This window comes from Montipora foliosa, chromosome 4, assembly GCF_036669935.1.
Source record: "Montipora foliosa isolate CH-2021 chromosome 4, ASM3666993v2, whole genome shotgun sequence".
NCBI classification, from domain to species: domain Eukaryota; kingdom Metazoa; phylum Cnidaria; class Anthozoa; order Scleractinia; family Acroporidae; genus Montipora; species Montipora foliosa.
Window position 1 is genome coordinate 10,104,027 of NC_090872.1, and position 16,563 is coordinate 10,120,589.

At 38.8% G+C, this 16,563-nt stretch overlaps 2 protein-coding genes across 2 annotated transcripts; both read left to right on the forward strand.

Annotated features, from left to right (window-relative positions):
- The first annotated feature begins 3,605 nt into the window (after positions 1 to 3,605).
- On the forward strand, positions 3,606 to 16,182 carry LOC137999762 (rhodopsin-like). The gene is made up of 2 exons (XM_068845664.1): positions 3,606 to 6,248; positions 15,847 to 16,182. Exon 1 carries the CDS (start codon positions 4,703 to 4,705, stop codon positions 5,885 to 5,887), a length of 1,185 nt encoding a protein of 394 aa, XP_068701765.1. The 5' UTR covers positions 3,606 to 4,702; the 3' UTR covers positions 5,888 to 6,248; positions 15,847 to 16,182.
- LOC137999761 (neuropeptide Y receptor type 2-like) lies at positions 9,334 to 15,586 on the forward strand. The gene is made up of 2 exons (XM_068845662.1): positions 9,334 to 10,342; positions 12,003 to 15,586. The coding sequence occupies exon 2, from the start codon at positions 12,136 to 12,138 to the stop codon at positions 13,321 to 13,323; it is 1,188 nt and encodes a 395-aa protein (XP_068701763.1). The 5' UTR covers positions 9,334 to 10,342; positions 12,003 to 12,135; the 3' UTR covers positions 13,324 to 15,586.
- Positions 16,183 to 16,563: the final 381 nt, after the last annotated feature.

Consider the following 16,563-nt stretch of genomic DNA (forward strand, 5'->3'; position numbering starts at 1 on the left):
TTTCAATTATAAATATACCGTAAAAAACAAGAGAACAAGAGTACTGATCAGTCAACTAGAATCAGTGGGATTAGAAGTACAGAATATGCGCAGCTTTGTTTCTGACGGTGCAGCGGTATTGACTGGAACTAGAAATGGTGTGGCTAAGCTTTTAAAGGACGAATCCTTTGATTTTATTTTTTCTTTGCTTAGCACATAAGCTCGCGTTTGCTTGTGTCCATTCAGCAGAAACTATTGGCTACATTTCGCACTGTGAGGTACAATTGAACCAGGTATGGAAGTTGTTCGATGATTCAGCAAAACGAACCGCAACATATCTGAAAGTTCAGGAAAGCGCAAAGAATTTGACACTGCTCGAGAAAGGGAGAAAAAAGATTGCAAAAAAGCTTAAGAAGGCTTGTCGCACCCGTTGGCTATCTCTTGACAAATCAGTGCAGGCTGTTTTTGCAGATTTTTTTGCGATTATCCAAACACCGGAAGAGCTAGAGTGAACCAACCGAGTCAGCAGCAGAGGGTTTACTGAAAAGAATGAAAATTGTGAAATTCATCGGCGCCATTTACATCCTTCACGATGTTCTGCCGGTTTTATCACAACTAAGCAAACGTTTTCAGCGGGGAAATGTTAATGTTTCACATCTCTCGCCTGCACTCAGGGCCACGCATGCCAAACTTCACAACCTGAAGGAAAAGAAGCGGAATGCTTGAAACAGCTTCAGAATGATCTATCACCACACGGAACACTTAACCCTAGCGGTCTGGTACCCACAGAACACACCATGCAGGAACTGTCTTCACTTATGAATAGGTATATCGTGGCTCTTCAGGACAACATCAACAGCCGATTTGATACCACTTTGCCGCAAGTGAGTGCATTTTCTATCTTTGATATCGTTGACCTACCAAGGTGAGGTTCGAGAGTTACGGTCACTCTGAAATCAACGTTATCGCCAACCACTTCTATGAAAGGGAGGTTGAAGTGGAGGAGAAAGTCAAGGCTTCAAAATTTCTTGCACAACGGCAAAACTTCAAGTATATGAAATGGCCACGTGGAAGAAACAAGTGCCCCAAGCCCTTTTGGAACCAAGTTGCATGTTTGCGGGCGAATTACTCGCAAATTATTTCCTTTGTCATATCATGGTGAAAACTTCAACCGAAATGGCACCATCCAGAATAACGACGTTCTAGTGTTCTAGCAAGGCCTGATATTTCCTTATATCTGAGAGAAAATAGCCACGAATACTTGTGAGTAATGATTTTCAACATGAAAAGAATCAGTTACACTGTATGCTCCTTAGAACAGCTACAGGTTATTTTACGAAAATCAATTAGATCTGTTTGCATGAGAAAGAAAATCGGTTTGTTATCACGACTAGAAATGATGCCTCGTTTTTGGTGTATTTTGGATAGCGATGTTGGTGTCCCCAAACAAAGAAACGGCGGCCATGTTGGTGTCCCGACCCTTAATCCTCCGGGAATTGAACTCTATTGTTATGCAAACGTTTTTTTTTTGTTTTCATTCAAAAACATGGGTGTTGATCACGTGGGTGAAACCCAAGAAATTTTGACGATCTGTCCTCCAGAATCAAGAGCCCAACTCTTGCAAACAATTTTTGCTCTTGTTGCACAGGAGACTCAGGGCTTTTTCACTCTTCTTCAGATAAATTTAGCCTCCCTTTAACTTCTTCATAAAGTTCCATCGGCGGCCATATAACTGTGGATGAGCTGAAGTCTCACTTTACGTCATTTACGCATGTGCGAAATGGTAGTTTCGTGAGGGCTTGGAAATAGTAGTAATGAAGAAGAAGGAAAAGAAAGGGAGAGGCTATGTGGAAGAAGAACGGAAGGCAAGGGAAAGATGGAAGAGGAATTAAAATCAATGTGTCTTTTTTTATTATTTACTTTTTTATCCCCCCTAAAAATCCAGGGCCCATTTTTTTTATTGCATCCCCAAAAAAAGGGAAAACCCTTTTTAGACCGTTCATAATAACCTAGGTTGAAAAAATCAAGCTAGGTTGAAATTAAAATTAACCGGAATTTAAATTCAACGTGTAAAATATATACAATTTAATTTACAAACATAGTACGACGCAACATGCAAATGCAAGAGAAAATGATAAATTTTCCATTCCTTGCTTTTGCGCTTGCTTTTTGCGTTTGCATTTGCGTCGGGGTAGTTCACACGTCAAGAGAAAACGAGGGGCCAGAGAGGGAGGCTCCAGGTCCAGAAGTTGGGATATGTCATGTCCACGAAAGTTATTTTTAGACGAGCGGAAGTCTTTGTTCTAGCGGAGGTCTGTCTTCCGAGACGTCCGCATGCCGGCCAACCTCGGTCTGATGTTTAAAAGAAAATAAATATTCATAAGCCTTCCACGTGCGCCGCCATTTTCTCTTTTCACTAAGAACCTGTGAGCGAGGCAAAACTGCATGCGGACGTCTCGGAAGACACACTTCCGCTAGAACAGACATTCGCTCGTCTAAAAATAACTTTCGTGGACATGACATATCCCGGCCAACGCCCTGAGTCCCCTCTCTGTCCCCTCATTTTTTCTTGACACGTGTATTTCCTTTCGTTTCCATTTTCATTTGCGATTGCATTTGCGTGGTACGTGTGAACCAGGCTTAAGGCCGAACAGCTTTTTGACCATGCCTCCTTTTGTATTTGCTCGTTTATTCAAAACTTCCTTCCAGTGTTTTAAGTCGTTATTTTTATGTCCCGCTTCATGTGGTCGCCAGTTTGCTGTCGCTGAATTTGGCTAAATTCCGTGACATAGCCCCGGCCTTAATAAGCCAAGGAAATATCAATAATGTTTGAATATTTGGTTTACGAGAGCTAGAGGTATAAAATGAATAGGCCATTTCCGAGTTCATGTCTGTCTCCTCTTCAAAGCGAGTCCAAGTGCGAAGTTATGGTGATGGTAATTAGTTCTACTTTACATATGAATGAAAACTAATTTTCATAACAAAAACTTCGCACTTAGACTCGCTTTGAAGAGGAGGCAGACATGAACTCGAAAATGGCCTATTCATGCGATGGAGATCTGTATGATTTTGTTTAAAAAGGAATATGACGGTGATCAACTTCGAAACATTTCACGTGTACCATGCTGACACGCGGAAATTACTAATTAAACAGCGAAACGAAGCACCAAAACACCATGTATGACGCCACCATACATTGAATACTAACCGACAAAGGTTGGATTTGAGATTCAATAACTTTTTAGGCCTAATTCGGCGTAAAACGTTATGGCTCCTAATCGAAGTTTTAATCTGAATCCTAATCTTAATCTCAATGAATTAGGAGCAATAAAGTTTTAGGCCTAATTAGGCCAACAACGATATTTAATCTCAAATCCAACTTTTTTCGGTTAGTATTCGACGTATTGTGTGGTCATACATGGTGTTTTAGTGTTTCGTTTCGCTGTTTTCGTGTTTAGTAATGCCCCATGCAGGTGCAATTTATTGTAAAGCTAATGTCAACATAAGGCCTTTGTTTTCAAAAAATAAATTAGGTTCATGTTTAAGGTTATTGATTTAATTGTATGCAAGTCCGTTCCAATTAATTTCTGTTTTCTTAGTTTGAAAACGTCAGTACCAGTTGAGCAAGAAAATTGCACCCATGGTTACGATCACAGAACGGAGCTTTGCTCGTTTATAAACAAATATACTTTTGGAGAGCATAGAAAATGCACCTATTTATAAGGAATAACATTTTCTGGTATACTGAAAAGGCTTAGTATAAATATATATATTTTTCGTGCATGGTGTATCCCAGCTTCTTCCGAGTTGGCGGAATGTCGTACCAAATAAGCTAGAGTGACACTGAATCTAAATTACAGTGAAATTATGGCACAGATTTAAAAAAAAAAAAAAAGCAGAAACGGATAGGCGCACTCTACTTATCTAAAGAAGGACGTCTAGGTTCAAATCGTTTACGAAAACCAATCCTAAACCTGTCTAGCGAAGAAACTTGCTCTGCAACGTTCTAGAATTTAGAATATTCATTATCACCTGTCGGTCAAGTTGTCAATTTACATTCAAGGGGTCTTTTTAAGTCATGAATATTTTCTGAGTTTGAGAGTACAAAGCGAAAAGCATCCAATATGCTTCCCACCGACGTGTCCCACATTTCTTGGAAGCTTGGAGAAAGATAACAAATCTTGCTCTGCAGGAACAGTCAGTTTTAGTACGACTCTGGAAAAAGGCGGCGACAAATTAAAAAACTAACTTGCCAAAGTTATTAAAAATTAAATTCACTTTTATCCCTTTTGCCATCCGCAACGACGAAAGACAGTAAAAAGTGCAAGAATTGAGTATCTTAGTCAGGGGTATCCAAACTGCATTATTATTTTCGGCTTTTCACGGTTTACAGATACTTTGAACGTTCTAAAGAGATACCAAATCTCGTGACAGAGCCCCTTTAACATTCGTGTTTACCATGAACAAAACGTGAAAGCTCATGACCATTCAGCTGCAGCTGCAAAACAACTGATTTTAATTGCGGCGTCTAAAGGGTGTCATTATAGCGTCTTCAAACTTTCATCCCAATAATTAATTCAAGAAACTTTCATCCCAATAATTAACTCAAGTTGAGAGTCCCTTTTACTAGTGGGAAAAGGACCAAACTCGCCTCGTGCTGAACTGGTATCGCGATGTGAAACGATAAAAACGACTGACAAACTTTCACTACGACGGATGAATAATGATGAAGGACAGTTTTCCACCGTTAGAGGACAGATCGATAGCACAGACTATTTTCGAAGTATCCTTCGCTTCGTTGATTCTCATTGTGGCTGCTCTCGAAAACTTTTTAATGTTGTTCGTCCTTTATAGGAGGAGAGATCTACGCACCATCCCCAACTTGTTCGTGTTGAATTTATCCGTGGGAAATTTTCTTCTTGCGGTGACTGTTTTACCGATCTTCGTAGCGACTCTCGCTAAAGGGAAATGGCTGTTTAGCGGAACATTCTGCAAGATCTATGGATACCAAAGCAATCTCCTATTTGCCATAACTCTTTTTACAATCACTGCCATAAGCTTGAATCGCTACGTTCTTATTCGCTTTCTAAGCAAATACAAAAGGATATTTAACGTGAAATTTGTACTGCAAATCATCTGTGGAATCTGGATTTGCTGCGCCATTCTTTCAAGTGCACCGCTCATTGGTTGGGGACATTTCAGTTTCAACGCTCAGACAGCAATGTGTCACACGGACACTTCTGGTTCGTCGTTAAAAATAACGGCTGACGCGTTTATGCTCGTAGACATTACTACGGTTGTGTTTTGTCACGTTAGAATTGTCCAGACAGTGAAAGCCCATCGAAGAAAGATAACTGCCAACTTAATTTATGCCAGAAATTCAGCACCAAAGGAGAAATGGCATAAAATTGATGAAACGTGCAATCGTGAAAATAAAGATAACACTTCCCCATCTCCAAAACAGCACGCGATCGGAAATGATTATGAAGGCAATCAGATCTCAAGGAGACTCCAACGACAACACTCGAATAACCTTCAAGAAAAACAGGACGATGTTGTTGCGACAACCGCAAGTGTAGATCCCAACGAGAAAGACATTGTTACTATCCTTTTCAAAAGGAAAAACAAAGAGCCGCAAGCAAGAGAGCCTCATACAAGAGAACTACGCGGGGACGAAATTCATATCACGAGGACCACTTCCCTTATTGTGCTTGTGTTCTGCGTTTGTTGGCTGCCAAGTTTTTTCTTGGACAGCATGGAATCATTTGGTGTTTTCGCGCCGAGAATATTAAGATTAGCAGGAATTTACTTGATATTCTTGGACAGCGTACTGGGGCCTTTTATATACGCAATGCGAGTGAGAAAGTTAAAGAAAGCGTTAATTAAGGTTTTGAAGTGTGGTTCATAATTACGTGGAATGCCGAAGGCATCCACGTCTTAAAACCGGGCTGGAATCTTTTTTTTGTTGGTAGTCACAAATGTGCATACCCCACGGATATTGAATTAATCTCCGATCGGGTGGACTGATTTATATTCCCTAAGGTATTTCCAAACTTCCCTGCCCCGAGATGAACTCCTATACTTCCCAAGCCATCACGATTTCTCTCTGCTAGCGCGTTAGACCACTCGGCCACCGTGACATACTTCCGGCAGATTGGTGAAAGCAAACATTTATAATAGAATCTTTCCGCCCGCCATGATTGTTTCAGTATTAAACTATTCGATAAAGTGGATAGATGCTTTTTCTTTGAGAAAGGCAAACTTTAAAGGTAAGGAGAATTTTCTACGTTATTTCAAGATTTTGCTTCGTACTTGTGTGTTCCACTGTGAACATTATTATTTTGCATACAACGAATACTTCATTAGAGGCATTTTGCATAGAACGAATACGTACTTCAATATTTCTTGGGAACCAGTTTGTTCGCCGTTTTGACGTAGAAAGAAAATAAGAAAATAGCTTTGAACGGCCAAACAAGATAAAAAATGAAATCAAGTTTTAAAAAAACGAATTAGCTATCGCCGTCACGGGGACTTCGCAGCCGTCCCCCATCCAAGTACTAACCTCATTCAGAGGAGATTAACTTCAGCTGACACTTGGACTAGCATCAACGATTGTGATCTTTATGTTACATTCGCACATAGATCTTGTCGAACTTTATAACACTTGAAAGAAAAAAAAACGCACTAACAAAAACCAGGTGTTATGCCGTCATTTTGGCACAGATGTATCCTTTGTTTCGTGAGTTGTCAGTAAACACGCAAGGTATAACTTGATCACAGGCGGCCGCTAAAATCGATGTCACTTCCGATTTTGCGATTTTACTTGTATGACCAAAAGTACGATAGAAAAATTGAACTCTCAGGGGCACCCAACGACCAATTTTGTTGTAAAATGTATTATTATACCCCAGTTAATGAAAATAAGTGTTATTAAGACATTTTCAGGTGTTTTTCAGTGTTGCTGGGAAAACATTATCTGTTCATTTTTCCCAGCAAGACACACAAGAAATTTCCCAGCCAGCTAGATAAGATTGGTTGGTTTCCCAGCCAGCTGATCAAATTTATTTCCCAGCCAGGAATTCCGCGCGCTTTCAAATCCCTCGATCCAAAACGACCGAACAAAAGCGACAAAACCGGGACAAAACAGGTTTTTTTTCCGCAAGCGCAATCACTCTGACCAGCCGTCGTACGTTTGTGACTAGGGAACAGGTTCTTTTTTTTTTTTTTTTTTTTTTTTTTTAGTCGTCCTCAGTTTTCAGAGTTTCTACAGCCAGTTCGGATTGAAATGCTAGAAAAAGTCAGTAATTCCCAGGCAAAACCTCTATCAATAACAAAATTTCCCAGCCAGCTCATCGAAACACCTGTATTTTTGCCAGCCAGCAAGATTCCTCTGGGGAACAGATAATGTGAGGAACAGATTCGTTGGGTGCCCCTGAACTCTGATGGAACGTAACAAAAATCTCCCGAAATGTTTTTCGCTGATGGCAAATTGTTTTATTCTCGATCGACGCTTCCTAAAAGTTCCTTCTGCTCTCCTTAAAAACTACATATTAATATTTATTTACTTTTTCGTCAATATTTGTTTTGCATAAAGCAGGCTAGCAAAATCTGTACCTTGCTTTTTTCGCATTTTTGAGCGTTAAAATAGAATTTTTGGGCGTATGTTCCTGACAGCAAAAGTCGCATATTTTAACGTCCCCCATCCAGATACTAACCCCGCTGGAAAGGGAAACTTTAGTAACATTGGTCTTGGAAAGGTGTCAGAAGCTCAGAGTACACGCTTAAGCTTGTGGTGAAAAAGAAGTTGTAAATGATCAACATATCGGCTTTGAAGCCAAATGTTTCTCGATTTCCTGTTATTTTCTTCAATCGTTCTGGGCTTAGTATTTTACTGAACCACATGTCTTCTTACAGGGTATATAGCAAAGATGTCTACCATGGCACCGTAATGATTTACGATACCAAACAATGTCGTGTACTATTAGAGCTACATATTGTGCAAGGACTTGAATCTCCTGGAAAAAACAAAACGCCGCTCAGTTGACAGTTATGGAAACAAACACTGTCAAGTTACTGCACTACCACACGCAATGCGTTCTTACTTTAAAAAATATCCCGTATCTCCTCAATTCTACCCCCCCCCCCCCCCCCCACCTCCAGACTAAAAATCCCGTATCCCCACAATTTTTTTATCTAATTATCCCGTATCCTGATCGCTTCTCGCGCTTTTGGCTAAGATTATTTTCTTGGCCAAGGACTACGGTCAAGTACTATTGTACAACGTACGGTACTTTTTCAGTGCCGTAAGGGGCAGGCACAGAACAGTTTCGGCTGTTTGTCTGTTCTCTCGAAAACGATGACAAGGGTTTTTTGGGTTTTTTGTTCAGCTCGAGTGTAGAATCAGGACGAACTGTTGTAGTTTCTGATAACTATTTACTACTTGTAGCTTTTGTTGAATTTTGAATCGATGATAGAGAGAGTTTTGGCGATCTCAATCCGGACTGGACTACTGGATTTAAGGATTTTTCTTAACGAGATTTCAAGTTATTGTGGAACGTTTGGTACCAAGTTACTGAAATCAAGATTATGGAATTGTAAAATTAGAACTTTGGACTGGACTATACAACACGCAATTACGGAATTTTTGAGCATTGAGAGAAATAGAGCACGGATGTTGTCTTCTTGTCTTCGCCACGGCAAATTTATACAGTTTGCAAGGAACTAAACCAGGATTACAGAACCAGACGTCGATTACAGGGCCCGGTTGTTCGAAAGCCAATTACCTTAATCCAGGATTAGCGTAAACTTTTGTTTCATGTTTTCAACTTTTTGGTCACAGTTTCCTTTGCTTATTTTTGTTTTTCAAGATTGACTTCTTCTAATATAAAGTTTTTCTGAATATCAGCCTTGAACAGCATTTGGGAGTAGAGGATAAAACTCGTTTTAAAACCCAGTTTCTGAACAACTGGCCCAGGATGATAAGTTGTTGAACTGTGATTTTTAATAAGTTTTTCGGATGATTTAAGGCTGATCCTGTAATTTTTGGATGAAAGGAGTTAACGAAGCAAGTAAAACTGTAGGATTTGAATTAAGTCTCCTTCCAAAAAATAAATAAAAGATCCCGTATCCTGATAACCTGCTAATAGGGCTTCGTTGTTTGCATTTGCAAATTTAGTAACATTAGTAATGAGTTTTTACAACAAAAAACTTTAAGTTATATTACAGATGTATCTTTCTAGTAATCTTTCGCCATTTTCCGAAGTCTACCTGTACTTGAAGTTCACTGTAACTGGACAATTTGTGTTAACTGTTTGCGCATTCCACGGATACGCCCTTGTAGGCGTCTTGTTTAACTATAATTCATGAGGGGCTTTTCGACTTCGACGTCGACGAAATCGTCACCTCAATTACTCCATCTAGTTCGCGTCGTACAATATGGGCGAAGTATCCTAAAAATCTATTGATTGTACCGCGTTGCCGTCAAAACCTCAAACTTGGTGATTTCATGTTGCTGTTGTTGTTGTTGTGAAGAGTACCGCAAAAATATGTGTTAAAATGCGCATGACTGGAGCAGCACGATTAGTTTTCCTCTTTTGACCAATGATAATGTTGTTTTGTGGTGTTCTGGATGACGACCGCGTCGTAAATCTTAAAGACGCTAATTAGACTTTGAATGTCAGCGCCGGTGGAGCTATGGCAACGGCATAGTATGGAAGATTTGAAAGATAGTATACGTAACAATTTTCAGATTCCTTTATGTCATCTTATTTGCGTTGTGCAGTGTTAGTGAAGTAACATACGACTGGATTGGTATAGGGACGCACTTGGTAAATATGACTGTTGTAAAAGTTAATCTTTGCTCACGTCAATCAGTTTTTACATTTTTCGTTTGCTCACAGCAGGCTGCATCAAATTGACTTCAAAACGTAAAAGAACTAGTCAAATTTGGCGGCTAAATCTTCAGTTTAAAGCCTTTTAGCTTTGTTATCGACCCAGTTATTAGCCATTCATTAAAAATTGATGAATTCGTGGGTGCCTCAAAGGCCCTAATAATCTCATACATTAGTTGTAAAATTTCGAATTTTCAGAACATCATTGCTCAGAGATTATCTGCATGGTATATCGCGTTCAAATTTTCAGAGATACATCATTATTCAATAAACTTTCAATAATCAGTACTTTATTCTCGGCTGACTGGATAGACTGAAAGACCGCCCATTGCTAATGAGAAAAAATAACCAAAGATTAATTCCCCCACGACACCAATTAAGTTGTCGCCAAAATCTTGAAATTCGGTAATTTCAAGTCGGTGTTGTTTTTAATGAAGAGGATAGGAAAGAGATGAACAAAATGTGTACCGCAGGTGAACCACTTGTAATACGTTTGTTTTTCTTCAGTATTGGAAGTGTTTTGTCGCTTTAACGTTTCATCCCTGTTGTTAAAACTACCTCACTGATTCATAGAAACGAGAAGGAGCACTCTTACGTATAAGGAGTAGCCCAGTTAGATTTCATACAATTCAATAGCAATAAATTTTTGTCCAAAACAACGGCGGGTTTTTTCCTCTCAGTGAGAACGTTAAGTTAAGGTTTTTTTTTTTTTTTGTGAATGAAAGTTTTCATTGCGACACAAAAAACGCTACGTTAAGTTAAGGTTAGTGACGCATGCTGTATAGGGAATATTCATTAAATACCAAAAGCTAAAATGGGAAACACGTAAATTGACAGGTGTAAAAGGTTTATTACATCAAGTGTAATATACACTTGGCGAGGACGAAACAACGCTGGTTTTAATAATTCAAAGGGTCCAAAGGGAGTACCTACAGCGTTTTCATAAAATAGGCTATTTATGGATCCGTATCGTGATAGTTCGAGTAAAACCAGACAGACGCAAAAATGGTAGGATTAATGCTTTCAATCGACATTATTCCCTCTATCTCTAAGTTGAAAAGGTTTCAAAATTCAGAGGACGCTATATCGGACTATGTACGAAAAGTACGAAAAACAGGAAGACTATAAAAACGTTTCTTGGGAAAACAGTAATTATGGGGGACATGAACATTGACTCAGTGCTCAACTAACTTGCGACATACGAAACACCTGGCTTACATTTAAGCAATGTTTGGATGTATTTTGAAAAGCTACGAAAAATATCATCTCTTCGGATTCTTTAGCTGAATATGTGATTAAACTGAAAACTAATTGTGGAGCGAGGGCTGATTGCGTCCAAAATCTTGTATAACTGACTTAAATGTATACTGACTTCGCCTTTCGAAAACCAAGGGATTTAATTTCTTCATGATACGTAAGGTTCCAGGAAGCACTTTACTAAAGAAAACACAACCTTTTCATCACCGGTTGTTAAAGCTCTCGATAGGATATTTTATCGAAAAAACCAGTTGGATTCCGCTATTCAGCCTGTCCTGCTGTTATTGAGACCAGTAAGCCGAAGCTAACATTTGTCGCGCCTCTTTTTCAAAAACATTACATAAGTTGCTTTATATATTTAAAAAAAATGAAGCTTAGCGTTCGCAGCTGTCATTTGCTACGTGATGCTTAAAGTTTTTTTTTTCTTTGAACGCGGAAATGTGTTTGATAATTTAAGTAACAATACTTGGCGAAGTCAATAAATGAACTTACAGAGGTGCGGCTAGAAAGCCACCTTACCATATAAATGTAACAGTAAATACTTTTAGGAAAACTCCAATAAAAAAGTTGTTTTTGGAGTCTATGCAAATCTACGTAAGTGAATTCAGAGATGAATTTGATTTCCAGAAATAGTAGTGGAATTAATTAATGTTAATCTTTGTACTTTCACTGGAGCAAAACATGTAGGATACCGGTGACAATGAATTAAAACTGCGGGAAAAAAGAAGTGTCCTTGACTCAATTTTCGTCGTCACTTTTGATAAGGTCTTCTGAAGAGCGCTTAATCAACAGACACTGAAATAAAGTGTTTTGAATGTTTCCCAAAGCCACAACCGAAACTGATACGAGTATTTATCTCATGCTTATATTAAACAGAAGGAGAATTACAATCACATCTTGTCGTCGTCTTTAGATGATTGACGTTTTTTGAGGATAACGTCATCTAACCCTGACATTGTTTAAAAAGCTGCATGCAACTGAGTTGCTGAATGCAGAAGTGAACAGAACCATGAGTAACTGGAGCGCTGCAAATTTTAGCTTGGTACAATCAGCAAATTACAGTTCGTTCCCAGAGCAACACCAAACGCAACTGGCAAAAGGGAAAAGCGAGCTAACCACATGGACGATCGTTCAAGTGCTAGCTTACTATGCGATGATTCTTCTTTCCTTGATCGGCAACACGATCGTCATCAAGGCCATCAAGAGAATTCGATCAAACCTTAGAAGGCAAGTGCACTATCTGTTCATCGTGAACCTCTCTGTGTCTGATCTCTTATTTGCCGTGGAGAACATACCCATGGCCTGCACTTATTTGTTGATGAAGGGAAGTTGGAAAATCGAAGGCAGTCTGGGTTCCTTCCTTTGCAAGTTTAATTCGTTTACGTCTCTGGTCCTTATCCTGACGTCAAATCTAACGATTTTGGCCATTGGGGTCGAGAGATTTTGCGGGACATTTTGCCCACTGAAAGTGTTTATTTCAAAGAAACGCGCTTATTTTATGATAGCTTGCATGTGGTTGGCAAGTGGAATATATTCTTCACCACTGCTTTCGTCTTGCTTCGCTGATCTTGAAAGGTCTCCCGACGGAAGTATGAGATGTCACCTTTACGTCCAAAGCCAAAAGGTCATTCATTGGTTTGTGCTGCAAACGGTGCTCCTAGCAGCTGGTTTCGTCACAACACTGGTGCTTTACACCGCAATTGGGATCAAAATATGGCGCGGAAAAACACCCGGAATACAACTTAAAAGCTTACAACTTCGACTGCACGCCAGGAAAATCAAAGCTGTGAAAATGCTTGCGATTTTGGTGACCGTATTTTACATCTCTTTCATACCATTTTCGATCTATCAGCTTTCAGTTTTTTTTGGGTTTCGTCTCAAACTTGGTCCTCATTATGGGCAAATCGCTGCGTTTCTTATGTACTGCAATGGAGCTATCAACCCGGTAATTTACAGCGTGTATAACGAGAGCATTAGAAATGAGTTCAAAGCCTTTTTCAATTGCAAGAAAAACATCTTGAATCCACAAAGAAGCCTGTTTTTGACCTCCCAAATCACAAGAAGATTAAAGGATTTGGGATTAAGGCAATTTCACGATACACGAGATAAAGACGGTCCTTGTCAGCCGAGAGGGCTAGCAGTGGTTGCAGCGCCTTCAAATCAAGTGGGTTTTGCTTTCGAGGAAACACGATTGTGATGTGATGTTTGATTTGGATGACAAGGTCACAAAAAACTAACCTAAAATACTGAACATTTCAAGTGGGATCTTATTCATATCACGTAGTCATGGGACACTATACAACTTCTATTTGCAGGTCTCTACCTCAGCATTAGCGTTCTTCGTCTTAAAAAAAGAGAGAGCCGTTATCATTTCACAGTGTTTAACATTGCGTGATTAGAAACAGCGAAGTCTTGTCGAGGAATTCCAATAGTTAAGAACGGTGTGGCAAAAATTGTATTATGTCCGATTTTCCTTTTCCGGAATTCTGCTTTGAGACTTATGTATTTTCCGCATTCTCTAAACGCCATAAGCCAAACCAACTCAAGTCGAATAGACGAGTTCACGCTCTTGATTGCATCATGGGTAATCAGGGCAACATGGCGGGAAATTCAAAGGTTTGTATGGAAATTCAAAGCAAAATATACTGTACGTGACTCTACTTTATTGACTTTTGCCTTCATAAACCAAACAAATAAGTTCATGTTCACAACTGAGATGAACTAGACTTGGTATCCGTTCTTTGGAATTTCTAAATATTGCTTTTTTTGTCTCCATACATTCTCTGTAATTTTCTGCCTTGGAATTATGGAAATGATGGCAGAAACTCCTTTTAATAAAATAATTTCTGCAATAGCCATTCTCTCCAAATTTATTCTGCAGCATCTTTGAGCGCATGTCTTTTGTTTTGGAAAATGAAAAACCCAAAATTGCATGTCGTGAATACTTTTCACCGTTTTGAACTTCCTTAACTGGAAGCCTTTGAATTTCTCTCCATCTTGCCCTGATTACCCATGATGCACTCAAGAGCGTGAACTCGTCTATTCCGGGTCAAGTCTGACTAGCAACACTAAGTTGCCTTAGGTGCTCGCTAGTTTAACTTCTCCGTTACGTTCGTAAAGTGCGGCAATGCCGGGCAACAAAAACCCCATCGGAAAATTCGACACCACAATAATGCCAACAGAACATGTGCTCCGCGTAGTCCCCACAAACTATAACCTGTTTATTTCGTTCATTCTGCTACCAAGAGAAGAATAGATAGAATATATACTAACGCTATTCCATTCGTTTCAAAAACGAAATAAAAGGCAGAAGAAAAGTTGAATCGAGTAATTCGATGTTCCTGTTCCGGAGTACAACGTTTTCACTCACGTGACCAGCAGCCATATTGGATTACTGAAACAAAAGGAAGTATTTGCATAAAAGGAAGTGGATTAGTTTGGTACACCATCATGGCCACCATTTCTTTGTTTTGGAACACCAACATGGCAGCCGTGAGGTCGTGTGAAAACGCTCTATAGTCTTACAGGTTGCGCAAGTGCAACCATTCACTTTAAAGGGCTTGTGCCATGCAATTGAGGTTAATTTTGAGTACTTTTACCAGTTATTCGTTCCTCCTCGCTATGCAACTTAACATTAACCAGAAATTCCTTTTAAAAAATACAGATAAAGCTTCATGACGAGAAATGCCTGTCGATCATATATGTTACAGTTAAATTTAAATTCACGTTAATTTCAATTTCAACCTACGTAGTTTTTATCTTAAACTAGGTTGAAATTGAAAGTAGGAACCATCAACAAAAATCCATCAATTATTAGCCTGCCAAGTACGTGTAATATATTGGTAAGTAAATTGGTCCTAGATGTGAGTGGATAAACTTTGTGTAGCTTAACATTTTCACGAGTATTTTATAATACCCCAAGGGTTGTTAAGTCTAGGCACTGATTTTAAGGACGGTGCCTACTATTGTTATTGGGCATATGTTCTGCGTATCTCGAGATACTCGGGTTTCCTATCGGTGATGCTTACTAATTCAGGGATATTTTTGCGCAGTTTAAAATTATCCGGAGAAAGTAGATCTTAGTAAGTACTCTTGGTATCCAGAAAATAAATTGGGGTAATCATACATTTTTCAGAGATAATTAAGCTTCAATTTGAGAAAAAACGCCATACATTGCTTTGTATTTTAAAGCTTTTTACAAATATTATTCATGAATTATCTTTGAAAAATGCATGGTTACCTCCTATTTTCTTTATGATTTGAAAAACACTTGTTAAGATCTACATTTCCTCCATAATCATAAACCGGGGCAAACATACATTTGAATTAGTAGGCACCGTCCTTAAATGGTTAGCATTAAGGCTGAGGTTGGGCATACAATGCATGATAACTGATTTTACTTTTCTATCTCAGAGCTTTTAGACGGACATTGTTCACTGATGAATCTCCTTAGCGGGAGGGCAGGGGCAACAATATTGAATTATCAAAGAAATAAAAGAACTGAAACATACATGATGTATTGTTGACTTTTAATTTGCTTAGTTATTTGCTCTATCTTTTGCTTACTTCGAATTCGTAATAAACAAAAGCAAGTGAAAACAAAACTTTAAAAAGTCAGAAAAAGGATTTCATAATCTATTGATCAGGAGCCATTTTCTAGGCTCTTGTAAGTGTTACTTCTTTTACTACTACTTTTACTACTTTTTTTAACCCAACAAAGTGTAAAGAAATGGTCATCTGCTTCAAGAAACATTTTCCAGCTCTTGATCCGGTAGAAGTAGATTGTCAAAGTTTGGAAAGAGTATCAACAGCCAAGATCTTGGGCGTTACCTTCAGGAACGATCTTAAATGGAACGATCACGTGGATCTTATCACTAGTAAAGCTGCCATGCGTCTTTATCTTCTCAGACAGCTAAAACGAGCAGATGTAAATGCTAAAGACTTGATAGGTTTTTATTGCTCGTGTATAAGATCAGTGCTTGAATACGCATGTCAAGTCTTTCATTGTAGCTTAACGAAATACTTATGTGACGAAATAGAACGAATACAAAAACGAGCTATGCATATCATTGTACCCTGACCTTTCATACGCCTGATGCAATTGTTAAGGCTGATCTTCCTTCCCTAGTAAATCGAAGGGATAGTTTATGCAGTAAACTTTTTGATTAGCATTGTAAATAATAACTCTCATAAGTTAATGACCTTCTACCACCGAAGGCCAACTCCTATAGTAGTAGGTTGAGAAAGAAAAGGTGTTTTCAGTTACCAAACCTTAAGACCAATCGTACCAGAAATGCTTTCATTTTTAGCTATGCTGATAGATACTATACTGAATTAACTTGCCAAAAGGAAGAAGCTTAATCTATCCTTGTATTGTGAATGAATGAATGGTTTATTAGCTTTATGCATATTTTTATATTCAGATTATTGTATATTA

Coding starts and splice junctions, on each gene's coding strand:
- LOC137999762 (XM_068845664.1), top strand. CDS start 4,703: ATGATGAAGGACAGTTTTCCACCGTTAGAGGACAGATCGATAGCACAG.
- LOC137999761 (XM_068845662.1), top strand. CDS start 12,136: ATGAGTAACTGGAGCGCTGCAAATTTTAGCTTGGTACAATCAGCAAAT.